The 14,036-nt window shown below is 41.5% G+C and overlaps 1 protein-coding gene across 5 annotated transcripts in view; it reads right to left on the bottom strand.

The window, feature by feature from the left end:
* LOC126236235 (prominin-like protein) overlaps positions 1 to 14,036 on the bottom strand; it is a 572,733-nt gene that overhangs the window by 55,586 nt on the left and 503,111 nt on the right. For all 5 annotated transcript variants that reach the window (XM_049945374.1, XM_049945376.1, XM_049945373.1 and 2 more), the window contains one exon: positions 13,501 to 13,668. In XM_049945374.1, coding sequence (XP_049801331.1) covers positions 13,501 to 13,668 — 168 coding nt within the window. The remainder of the gene's footprint in view (positions 1 to 13,500; positions 13,669 to 14,036) is intronic.

The following is a 14,036-nucleotide window of genomic DNA, read 5'->3' as shown; positions in this document are numbered from 1 at the left end:
TTCACTTTGGGTTTCAAGATAAGCCTTGAGCTCTCTGTGATGTTTGTGAAAGTTGCATGGAGACCCTAAAGCCTAAGACAGTGGCTGGGGGTTGGAACATTGTTGTTGGACATGGAGGAATGTATTGCTCGGGAGATCTGTTTGTGGACAAGGTCTGCAGGATAGTTGCGGGAGAGGAAAGCACTGGTCACGTTATTGGTGTAATTGTTGAGGGATTCGTCACTGGAGCAGATACGTTTGCCACGAATGCCTAGGCTGTAGGGAAGGGAGTGTTTGATGTGGAATGGATGGCAGCTATCAAAGTGAAGGTACTGTTGTTTGTTTGTGGGTTTGATATGGACAAAGGTGTGGATGTGAGCTTCAACAAGATGAAGGTCAACATCCAGGAAGGTGGCTTGGGTTTTGGAGAAGGACCAGGTGAAATTCAGATTCGAAAAGGAGTTGAGGTTATGGAGGAAATTAAGGAGTGTTTCTTCACCATGAGTCCAGACCACAAAGATGTCATCTATAAACCTATACCAGGCCAGGGGAAGCAGCTGTTGGGTCTTCAGGAAAACCACCTCCATGCGGCCCATGAAGAGGTTGGCATAGGACGGAGCCATCCTGGTTCCCACGGCCGTTCCCCTGATTTGTTTGTCGGTCTGGCCTTCAAAAGTGAAGTAATAATGGGTGAGGATGAAGTTGGTAAGTGTGATAAGGAACGAGGTTTTTGGAAGATCTTCGGGTGGGCGTTGGGAGAGGTAGTGCTCAAGGGCAGAGAGACAATGGGTATATGGGATGTTTGTGTAAAGGGATGTAGCATCTATGGTGACAAGAAAGGTTTCAGATGGGAGAGGAGTGGGAATGGATTTGAGGCGTTCTAGGAAGTGGTTTGTGTCTTTGATGTAGGATGGGAGTCTGCGGGTGATAGGTTGGAGGTGTTGGTCTACCAGAGCTGAGATACGTTCTGTTGGGGCTTTGAAGCCTGCCACAATGGGATGGCCAGGATGGTTCTCTTTGTGGATTTTGGGTAATAGGTAGAATGTAGGGGTACGTGGCTCAGGTGGAGTCAGTAAGTCTATGGAAGCCGTTGTGAGGCCTTGTGAGGGACCTTTGATTTTTAGGATTTTCTGCAGCTCTGTCTGGATGGAGGGAATGGGATCCTGGGTAACAGCTTTGTAGGTTGAGGTGTCGGAGAGTTGACACAGTCCTTCTGCCACATACTCCACAAGGTCAAGTACCACAGTTGTGGAGCCTTTATCCGCCGGGAGGATGACAATAGAGCGGTCTGTTTTCAGCTCCTTAATGGCATGGGATGCAGCTGGGGTGATGTTGGGGGTTGTCAGGATGTTCTTCAAGAAGGACTGGGAGGCAACACAGGATGTGAAGAATTCCTGAAATGTCTGCAAGGGATGGTTTTGGGGGAGGGGAGGAGGATCCCTTTGAGAAGGCGGTCGGAACTGTTCTAGACAGGGTTCAACACTGGGTCTAGTATTTGGGGGCTGTGTTTGGGTAGTGAAGTGATATTTCCAGTTGAGGTTCCGGGTGAATGAGAGAAGATCTTTAACCAGGGCAGTGTGGTTGAATTTAGGCATGGGGCTAAAGGTTAAGCCTTTTGATAGAGCAGATGTCTCTGGAGGAGAGAGGGATCTGGATGAGAGGTTTAGAACTGAATTGGGACTGGTGATATGTGGCATTTGACTGTGGTTATAGTTGAGATTTGGTCTGTGTGGGGTATGTGCTGGGATGGGGAGATTGAGTAGGGTGGCCAGGCTAGGTTTGTTGGCTATGAGGGGGGTTTGTTGAAGGTTCTGTTGTGGTTGGTGTTTGTGAGGGATAGGGAGAGGGACCCCACTTCTTAGGTGTTGCACTAGCACTGTGGATAGTTTTTTCAGGTGGTGTGTGGCATGGAACTCAACTTTCCAGCTGGCTTCTAGGATGATGTTCCCGAGTGTGTTCTCCAAGCAAGGGTTTGAGAGGTGGAGGATTTTGAAGAGAGAGAGGAGCTGTTGGGAGTGGTGGTTACATGAAGTAGTGTAGAAATTCAGGACAAGTTGGGTAAGGGCTAAGGATTGAAGGTTCTGGAAGTCCAGGAGAGACTGGTGGAAGGAGGAATTGCACCCAGAGATGGGAACTTTTAAGGTAAGTCCTTTAGGGGTAATTCCAAAGGTTAAGCAGGACCGGAGGAAAAGTATGTTGGATTGCAGTTTGGCTACGGTGAATGCATGTTTCCGGAATGAATGTAAATAATGTGGTATAGAATTAGGGTACATAGTGGGTAGCTGGTGGATAGGGAAATTAAATAACTAAAGTTAAAATAGTAATCATGAGAAGGAATAAAACACGGAGGGAAGGACGAGAAAGAAAGAAATTGTGTTGGTAATGTTCAATACCAAAGGAAGACCACTAAATAAGAAAAATACGGAAAAAGTTGACCAGACCAATCAAGTATGTCCAGATCAGGGGAAAAGAACACACGCTGCTCAAAAACAGAGATCGCGCGTGCCGCAAAAGAAAGAGATCGCGCGTGCCGCAAAAGAAAGAGATCAGAGATCGCGCGTGCCGCAAAAGAAAGAGATCAGAGATCGCGCGTGCCGCAAAAGAAAGAGATCGCGCGTGCCGCAAAAGAAAGAGATCGCGCGTGCCGCAAAAGAGATCGCGCGTGCCGCAAAAGAGATCGCGCGTGGTGCATAAATGTCCCAAAAAAATTTTCCAGTGGCAGAGAAAGTAGCCAATGGCACAAAAATATCGCCAGCAACACGAAATCGACGGAAATGTATGATACTGGTAGGTGTGGAAGAGATTGTTGGCAGTGATTGTTGGCTGGAAAACAGCGAATAACGAACGTTAAAACTATGGAATGTAAAATAAATAAATCAATAAATAAAAAAAGGGAAGTGGACTATAAACGGAACAAGATAATAGGAGGAAAATGAAACTAGCACAGTTGGTGACGAAAATATTTATTTATGTATATATAAAACACTGAAGAAGAGGAAGTGTTTAGATGACAGATGTAAGTGATAGCTAACAAAAGGGACAAAACAATGAAGGATGTGGACCATATAGGTGATCTAAATGATTAATGGAAAATCTCATATAAAGATGTGAAACAAATACTAACAAAGAGATAGAGGGGCTGGCCAGTACTTACCTCAGCTCAGTACAGCTCTGGTAGACCAACACCTCCAACCTATCACCCGCAGACTCCCATCCTACATCAAAGACACAAACCACTTCCTAGAACGCCTCAAATCCATTCCCACTCCTCTCCCACCTGAAATCTTTCTTGTCACCATAGATGCTACATCCCTTTACACAAACATCCCACATACCCATTGTCTCTCTGCCCTTGAGCACTACCTCTACCAACGCCCACCCGAAGATCTTCCAAAAACCTCGTTCCTTATCACATTTACCAACTTCATCCTCACCCATAATTACTTCACTTTTGAAGGCCAGACCTAAAAACAAATCAGGGGAATGGCCATGGGAACCAGGATGGCTCCGTCCTATGCCAACCTCTTCATGGGCCGCATGGAGGTGGTTATCCTGAATACCCAACAGCTGCTTCCCCTGGCCTGGTACAGGTTTATAGATGACATCTTTGTGGTCTGGACTCATGGTGAAGAAACACTCCTTAATTTCCTCCATAACCTCAACTCCTTTTCGAATCTGAATTTCACCTGGTCCTTCTCCAAAACCCAAGCCACCCTCCTGGATGTTGACCTTCATCTTGTTGAAGCTCACATCCACACCTCTGTCCATATCAAACCCACAAACAAACAACAGTACCTTCACTTTGATAGCTGCCATCCATTCCACATCAAACACTCCCTTCCCTACAGCCTAGGCATTCGTGGCAAACTTATCTGCTTCAGTGACGAATCCCTCAACAATTACACCAATAACCTCCCCGTCCAACAACAATGTTCCTACCCCCAGACCACACAGAAGCATCCCCCTTGTCACCGAATATTATCCTGGCCTCGAATACATCAACAAATTACTCCGCCAGGGATATGACATTCTCAAGTCAACCACTGAAATGAGATCATCCCTTGACAAATTTCTCCCCACACCACCCAGAGTTACCTTTCGTCACCCCCCCTAACCCCCGTAACATCCTTGTTAAACTCTACAATATTCCCAGACTACCTTCTCTACCCAGCGGTTCCTACCCCTGTAACCGACCCTGCTGCAAAACCTGCCCCATGCATCCCCCCACAGTCACCTACTCCAGCCTCGCTACTGGTAAAACATACACAATTCAAGGCAGGGCCACGTGTGAAACTACACATGTCATTTATCAGCTGACATGCCTGCACTGCACAGCCTTTTACATCGGTATGACAACAACTAAACTGGCTGAGCGCATGAACGGACACAGACGAACTGTCCGCCTAGGAGATGTCCAATACCCAGTAGCGGAGCATGCCCTCCAGCATAATTCTAGGGACCTAGGAACCTGCTATACCGTATGTGCCATTTGGCTTCTCCCACCCAACACCAGTCCCTCTGAACTGCGGAGATGGGTACTTGCACTCCAACACATCCTTTCATCCTGCCATCCCCCTGGACTGAACCTACGTTAAACAACCTCACTCCCATTTACTCTTCAGTCTTCTCCTCTTCCCCTTTCCTCTTTAGCCATTCACGCATCTTTTCATCCTACATAGTTGTGTTTATCTTTATACTATATACCTCTTTACTTCTGTATGCATCCTCTTTGGTTTGAAGCTGGCACAGTACTTATAATAGAATATCTTTGGCTTCCCTCTGACAACCATGCCTCCATCCTCGCTACCCTCCCTGTTTTCCTTTCCCTGTTGCTTCATAACCTGGGTTGTGAGTAACTGAATCCACTTTCCCTTCTTCCCTTCCTTTCCTATCTCTCCTCCCTGATGAAGGAACATTTGTTCCAAAAGCTAGGAACGTAAATTTTCGGTTCTGTTTTTTGTGTATCTATCGGCTGTACTGAGCTGAGGTAAGTACTGGCCAGCCCCTCTATCTCTTTGTTAGTATTTGTTTCACATCTTTATATGAGATTTTCCATTAATCATTTAAACTTCAGTGTTACATCTTCAAGAACAGAGCTGTACTAGTAGCAGTAGATCTGAAGTTGAACAAAAAACTTCAATATCTCATAAATTAAAATTATAACTTACATGTCTAGAGAAAAGAAATTTCTGCCATACTTCAGTGAATATGATGAACTTTTACACTGCAAATATATCAGCGAACTATTTATCAAAATGGGTTTACTATAACAGCAGTAAACCAGGTTCTCCAGAAGTCTGAAATTTGTTCTACTACACAATATTAACTACTATGTGTAGTGTATAGGCTACTTGCCCGGCTGACCTGCAACCCCCTTCACACCTGAGGTATGTGAGGGTCCTAACTCAGTACGGGTTACATCAGCAGACAACAGAACTTCCATCATGCAGGCTGACTATCCAGCAGGTGGCAGTAAGAGCACTGCTAGGTGTCACTGGCCCCGTGGACCTGTTGGCTTTTGCAGGCCCCATGATTACAAGTAGTTACTACTGTATCTCTATGTGGCCTGGTGCGACACTGCTCCATGCCAGTCTTCTATCTAACTCTGGGCCTGATTCCACTTGCACCTGCAGTTCTTCAGTCAGATTCTCAATCAGAATCTTCTCAATATACAACACCATGCCTCACCAACCACCACTGATCGAGGGAGCCACCAGTGTTCACCCACATCATCACCAGACCTGACCTCTGCATTGGAGACTATTGGCATGAACAATGTTATTTTGTTCTACTTCCAAATGAATATTCAGTATTCAATACTACAAATTAATATTCAAATTTGACTGTTTTGTCATTATGACCTTCAGCCTACGTTCAGACTTGCATAAATCCAGTGCTAATGGCGAACTTTCACAAACAACTGCAGTGATTAACTTTTCTCCAAGGAGGAGTATTCTTGTTTATGCACTTTCCAGCAAAACTGTTCTGCATTGTTTACCTGGACTGTGTTCTCATCGTGCCTCAACTAGTGCAAGACTTATCACCGTAGATTGATTCCAATTGTTTGCTCAATAAAGCTGTGAGAGTTATATGAGAAAAAGTCATTATGGCCACACAAAACTTTTATTATCACCAGCAAAAATGGGCTGTGTGTGCTTATTTCAGATTGTGAACTTTTTGCAATGGCTATAAACCAGATATACAAAATACTCATGTTTCATATGCACATGAAATAGAAGAGCACAACAGAATCATTGGAAGGCTTACAAGGGTAAACTTGTCAGTGCAGTAAACATCATAAATGAACCTTTGGTTGACAAGGAGAAAATAATTCTGTCAGCACTGTATATAAAACTATGCCAAATGAAGCGGTCTGTGAAGACACTTGGTAGAAATGGAAATTGTTTCTACATCTACATCTGCATCCATACTCCATAAGCCACCTGACGGTGTGTGGCAGAGGGTAAGCCACCTGACGGTGTGTGGCAGAGGGTACCTTGAGTACCTCTATCAGTTCTCCCTTCAATTCCAGTCTCATATTGTTCATGGAAAGAAAGATTGTGGGTATGCCTCTGTGTGGGCTCTAATCTCTCTGATTTTATCCTCATAGTCTCTTCGTAAGACATACATAGGAGGGAGCAATATACTGCTTGACTCCTCAGTGAAGGTATGTACTCGAAACTTCAACAAAAGCCCTATTTGAGCTACAGAGCATCTCTCTTGCACTGGAGTTTATCTATCATCTCCGTAATGCTTTTGCAATTACTAAATGATCCTGTAACGAAGCATGCTGCTCTCCATTGGATCTTCTCTACCTCTTCTATCAATCCTATCTGGTACAGATCCCACACTGGTGAGCAGTATTCAAGCAATGGGCAAACAAGTGTACTGCAACCTACTTCCTTTGTTTTCGGACTGCATTTCCTTAGGATTCTTCCAATGAATCTCAGTCTGGCATCTGCTTTACCTATGATTAATTTTATATGGTCATTTCATTTTAAATCACTCCTAATGCCTACTCCCAGATAATTAATGGAATTAACTGCTTCCAGTTGCTGACCTGCTATATTGTAGCTAAATGATAAAGGATCTTTCTTTCTATGTATTCACAGCACATTACGCTTGTTTGCATTGAGATTAAATTGCCATTCCCTGCACCATGCATCAATTCGTTGCAGATCCTCCTGCATTTCAGTACAATTTTCCATGGTGCAACCTCTCGATATACTACAGCATAATCCACAAAAAGCCTCAATGAACTTCCGATGTTATCCATACGATCATTTATATATACTGTGATTAGCAACAGTCCTACGACACTCCCCTGCGGCACACCTGAAATCACTCTTACTTTGGAAGACTTCTCTCTATTGAGAATGACATGCTGCGTTCTGTTATCTAGGAACTCTTCAATCCAATCACACAATTGGTCTGATAGTCCATGTACTCTTACTTTGCTCATTAAGCGACTGTGGGGAACTGTATCAAATGCCTTGCGGAAGTCAAGAAACATGGCATCTACCTGAGAACCCGTGTATATAGCCTTCTGAGTTTTGTGTACGAATAGCGCGAGCTGGGTTTCAAACGATCATCTTTTTCGAAACCCATGCTGATTCCTAAAAAGTAGATTTCTAGTCTCCAGGAAAGTCATTATACTTGAACATGACGTGTGTTCGAAATTCTACAACTGATCGACGTTAGAGATATAGGTCTACGGTTCTGCACATCTGTTCGATGTCCCATCTTGAAAACAGGGTTGACCTGTGCCCTTTTACAATCTTTTGGAAAGCTGCACTCTTCTAGAGACCAACGGTACACCGCCGCAAGAAGGGTGACAAGTTCCTTCGCGTACTCTGTGTAAAATCGAACTGGTATCCCATCAGGTACAGCGGCCTTTCTTCGTATGAGCGATTTTAATTGTTTCTCTATCCCTCTGTCATCTATTTTGATATCTACCATTTTGTCATCTGTGTGACAATCTAGAGAAGGAACTACAGTGCACTCTTCCTCTGTGAAACAGCTTTGGAAAAAGACATTTAGTATTTCGGCCTTTAGTCTGTCATCCTCTGTTTCAGTACCATTTTGGTCACAGAGTGTCTGGACATTTTATTTTGACTCACCAACTGCTTTGACATCAGACCAAAATTTCTTAGGATTTTCTGCCAAGTCAATACACAGAAATTTACTTTCGAATTCGTTGAACACCTCACGCATACCCCCCCCCCCCCCCCCCTCACGCCACACTTCGCTTTGTGTAATTTTTGTTTGTCTGCAAGGCTTTGGCTATGTTTATGTTTGCTGTGAAGTTCCCTTTGCTTCCGTAGCAGTTTTTCTAACTCTGTTGTTGTACCACAGTGGCTCTTTTCCATCTCTTACGATCTTGCTTGGCACATACTCATCTAATGCATATTGTACAATGGTTTTGAACTTTGTCCACTGATCCTCAACACTATCTGTACTTGAGATAAAACTTTTTGTGTTGAGCTGTCAATTACTCTGAAATCTGCTTTTTGTCACTTTTGCTAAACAGAAAAATCTTCCTACCTTTTTTAATATTTCTATTTACGGTTGAAATCACCGGTGCTATAACTGCTTTATGATCGCTAATTCCCTGTTACGCGTTAACTGTTTCAAATAGTTCAGATCTGTTTGTCAAGCCACGAGTCAGTTCTCTGTTTAACTGCCCAAGTATATTGTGAGGGTACAAATTTGATCATGTAAATTATGTAGCAAACGTCACCAAAAACAATGTCCGAGTAACATATAATCTAGTGTGGCTTGAAACAATTACATTCAGAGTTATTCTGAGTAATTAACTGTAGAATGATTCTATGTTAGAACAGCTACTGCTGGTTGGTAGTTTGATGATAATTCGGAGGTGACCGAGAGTTGGATAAGCTACGCTGTGTGGCCGATAAAACAGTAACTGACATGTGTATTCATGTCACAGCTCGCTGGTTTTGGGCTGCCATGGAACCACCACAAGAAGCTACCCATACAATATAATTTAGTGAAATATACAGAGTGGTCCACTGATAGTGACTGGGCCAAATATCTCACGAAATAAGCATCAAACAAAAAAACTACAAAGAACAAAACTCGTCTAGCTTGAAGGGGGAAACCAGATGGCGCTATGGTTGGCCCGCTAGATGGTGCTGCCATAGGTCAAACGGATATCAACTGCATCTTTTTAAACAGGAATCCCCATTTTTTTATTACATATTCGTTTAGTACATAAAGAAATATGAATGTTTTAGTTGGACCACTTTTCTTGCTTTATGATAGATGGTGCTGTAATAGACACAAACGTGTAAGTACGTGGTATCACGTAACATTCCACCAGTGCGGACAGTATTTGCTTCGTGGTACAGTACCCATGTTAAAATGGACCGTTTACCAATTGCGAAAAAGGTTCATAACGTGTTGACGCATGGCTACTGTGATCAATATGGCCAACAGGCGTGTGCTATGTATGCTGCTGGACGACATCATATAAGTTTCCGGACCGTTCGCCGGATAGTTTTTTATTTAAGGAAACAGGAAGTGTACAGCCACATGTGAAACATCAACCACAACCTGCAACAAATGAATGATGCCCAAGTAGGTGTTTTAGCTGCTGTCACGGCTAATCCACACATCAGTAACAGACAAAATGCGCAAGAATCGGGAATCTCAAAAGCGTCGGTGTTGAGAATGCTACATCAACATCGATAGCACCCGTACCATATTTCTATGCACCAGGAATTGCATGGCGACGACTTTGAACGTCATGTACAGTTCTGCCACTGGGCACAAGAGAAATTACAGGATGATGACAGATTTTTGGCACGCATTCTATTTAGCGACAAAGTGTCATTCACCAACAGCGGTAACGTAAACCGGCATAATATGCACTATTAGGCAACGGAAAATCCACGATGGCTGCGACAAGTCGAACATCAGCAACCTTGGTGGGTTAATGTGTGGTGCGGCATTAATGGAGGAAGGATAATTGGCCCCCATTTTATCAATGGCAATCTAAATGGTGCACTGTATGCCGATTTCCTACGTAATGTTCTACCAATGTTACTACAAGATGTTTCACTGCATGACAGAAAGGCGATGTACTTCCAATCTTCCAATATGATGGATGTCCGGCACATAGCTCATGTGCGATTGAAACGGTATTGAATAGCATATTTCATGACAGGTGGATTGGTCGTCGAAGCACCATACCATGGCCTGCACATTCACCGGATCTGACGTCCCCGGATTTCTTTCCGTGGGGAAAGTTGAAGGATATTTGCAATCATGATCCACCGACAACATCTGACAACATGCGTCAGTGCATTGTCAGTGCATGTGCGAACATTATGGAAGGTGAACTACTCACTGCTGAGAGTAATGTCGTTACACATATTGCCAAATGCGTTGAGGTTGACGGAAATCATTTTGAGCATTTATTGCATTAATCTGGTATTTACAGGTAATCACGCTGTAACAGCATGCATTCTCAGAAATGATAAGTTCACAAAGGTACATGTATCACATTGGAACAACCAAAGTAAAATTTTCAAACGTACCTACATTCTGTATTTTAATTTAAAAAACTTACCTGTTACCAACTGTTCATTTAAAATTGTGAACCGTATGTTTGTGACTATTACTGCTCCACCTATCACAAAGCGAAAAACGTGGTCCAACTAAAACATTCATATTTCTTTACGTACTACACGAATATGCAATAAAAAATGGGGGTTCCTATTTAAAAAAACTCAGTGGATTTCCGTTTGACCTAAGGAAGCGCCATCTAGCGGGCCAACCATAGCGCCATCTGGTTTCCCCCTTCAAGCTAGACAAGTTTCGTTCTTGGTAGTTTTTTCGTTTGATGCTTATTTCGTGAGATATTTGGCCCCGTCACAATCAATGGACCACCCTGTATACTCCGTATAATAAATTAATACTGAAGAATAATCAATGTTACTTCAGTTATGTAGGTGACTGCACTGAAGGAACATCAGCTGGCATCATGTTTTAGTTAAAAAAACTTCCGTTATAGAAGCCTTGGGCTGCTTATTGCAGTTTAAAGTAACCTCTAAGCCTAAGGGCTCTAACTGATTCTGTTTGCTTTACAGCAAAATTTGCTACGAGCATAGAGTCAGATGTTCAGTTATTAGAAGTCAGAAGCCTACTGGCATTAGCCAGGCACACAGGTAGAAGTTAGTCAAAAAAGAGATTTGCCTAAAAATCTCATTTACTGAAGATCCATTCTTGGCGAGTACACCATTCCCTAGTAATATCTGCAAATGATTCCAATTTCACAACAGCAAAGTTAAGGACCGAGTCATGTGCTTGGAGCAATCTTCTCTCTATTGTATGCACTTCTTGAACAATCATAATGAACACAATTATCAATAAAGGGTCCACAACATGCGTACACACTTTCAGAATTTGGAAGCTAAAGCTGGACTGAGAACAAATGTACACTTTCTCCAAAGCTTTTCATACAGATTTCCTGAAATTTTAGATGATCTCAGAGAATAACAAGGAGAGAGGTTTCATCAGGACTTCAAAGTACTGGAGGAAGGGTATCAGGTCAGGTTGGACAGACAGATTACAGCAAACTACTGCTGGAACCTCCTCACATGAGAAAACAAACAGAGATTTTTAAAGTAATAACTGTAAACTTAATGTTATATACAGACTACAGTTTCACTACATGGTCCATGTTAATTATTTGCTAATATTCATGTAATATTTTTTGTTCTATTTATGTTTTTCTATAAAATGTACAATATATCAAAAACTGCAGTCAATGAAGTGAAACCAAAAAGATATTTAGATTCAGTATGTGTCCAATATCCTTCAACTATTGTTATGTAATGACAATAGAACCAATGTTTCCAAGAGGATAGAGACCGCGCGACTGCTACGGTCGCAGGTTCGAATCCTGCCTCGGGCATGGATGTGTGTGATGTCCTTAGGTTAGTTAGGTTTAAGTAGTTCTAAGTTCTAGGGGACTGATGACCACAGATGTTAAGGCCCATAGTGCTCAGAGCCATTTGAACGAATCCAGGAGGATAGATGCTTTAGCCTAAGCACAGTGTGGATCTTGCACTCTGTTTACTTAAACCATGCCGGATAACACTGCCATGTTCACTCTCTGCTCATAGACAAATACCTATTGAATGTATTTTTACAGAAGTGTATAGTTTTATGACATTTTTCCAGCTTAAACTTTTTCAGTTTTGGATAAGCTTTTTATCCATCAATTGTTTTATTGTTCAATGTCAACAGGACACACAATCGCTAGGGTGGTGTGCAGCATATCCCAGCTACAGTTTTGCTCATGTCAAAATGGTGAGCAATGAAATCCGATCTCAATACATAATTAAGATACTTGGGAAAGTTGTTAGAATATCGTTTAAAGAGAAAATGACATCTTTGCTAAAAACTTGAAAACTATCAACTCTGCCAAAATTCCCGAAGAAGCAGTCACATTATTCTTTATGTTTCATTAAGTGCTACAAAGATTCTATGAAAGTTCTGCCATTTGACAGCTTCTTTTTTTAAACAGTGTGATACTTCACTACAGGTGAGCATTTAAAATGTGGATTAATGAAAAACCTGAATTCAATGAAGGTCAAAACATTATGTTTTCAGAGACCCGTAACTGCTCTCTGTAGCAGGTAACCTGAACTGAAGTTTCCCAACATGTAAGTGATAAACTGAGCATAGAAATTTAGTATATTCTTTTCTTTATCCTTTATCTTTTACTTCTATCAATGGCCTATCAGATGGATCTTGCTTCATTTAATTGGTTTATGAATGTCCAGGACAACAATTTCTTTTCAGTCGAGGATGCAGGCATTTATCTCAGGATTAGCAATTTCTTTCACTGATAACTTAGGCACACAACTGCATAAAAAATTCACAGATACCTTCATACAGTGCTGCAATTGAGTTAAGACTCGAGTTGAGTCAGCATGGAAAGTTTGTATATTGTGATAGCAAATGCTTACAAATTACTTTAAGAATTTTAAACAGTGCTCCAGCAATGGTATGCAGATCAACACTCACAATACACATGTTGAATGTTTTAACTTAGTATTTTCATTGTAATTTTACAGCTTATGGTACCATCTACCAAGTATTGCACCTTTGCTTGTTTCAATTTTAAGAAAAAAAAAGAGAAGAAACTACTTCTAAAGGTGAAAATATGGTACAAACATTTAAAAAGTAGCAATAGACAGAGGAGAAAATAGATAAAATGATATGCAATTTTCATGAGTGAGCAAAGTAAATTTTTATATATTAATTTACATACAATGTATCATGGGACCCAAATCAATCTTCACATTGAAAATCTGGCATTTTTGATGTGTGACAAGGTAAAATAAAAGCTCATTCCTTACAGCATCTAATGTAATCAGTATCTGTACATAATCTGCATACTGTAACTTTTGTTTAAAAATTATGGAGAAAAATCAATGTTTTACATAAATCAACAAGAAATAAAATATTTCTGACGAAATGACTTACTTTGGGGCCATATCTGTAAATCTGAGATCTTCAGGGCTGTATCCTGCTGATGTACGATCTCTGCTTCGATCACCACGTCCTAGATGCGTATTGTAGTCACCCATGTAACCACTTGAATTATCGTATGTTTCATTATAGCGGCGATGATGGTTCTTTTTATCAGGGCCACTAAAAAGCAGGATGGTATTCACAGTTCATAACATTACTTGAAAATAAATAAATAAATAAATAAATAAAAATGGAAAGAGCAGTTTTAATAAAACACAATATGAAGAATTTGTGATTCCAGTTTCACTGCAAACTTTACACTGCGGAAACAAATAACTGTGTGCAGGAAATAGATGTGTTTGTGGGAGAGGGGATAGGAATTTAAAAAACAAAGACAAACACAACTTCAATGTTCGTGTAGGCAAGATGCAAACAAGTTTCCATACTATATTTGTTCTACAGGTGGAAAATGTTTTATCAAAAAACTTACATGCTACATTTTTTGAATTTTTAAAATTAATTTTATATTTTGGTTCTGAAATTCCACT

This window comes from Schistocerca nitens, chromosome 2, assembly GCF_023898315.1.
Source record: "Schistocerca nitens isolate TAMUIC-IGC-003100 chromosome 2, iqSchNite1.1, whole genome shotgun sequence".
Lineage (NCBI taxonomy): Eukaryota > Metazoa > Arthropoda > Insecta > Orthoptera > Acrididae > Schistocerca > Schistocerca nitens.
This window is presented reverse-complemented; position numbering and strand designations above follow the sequence as displayed.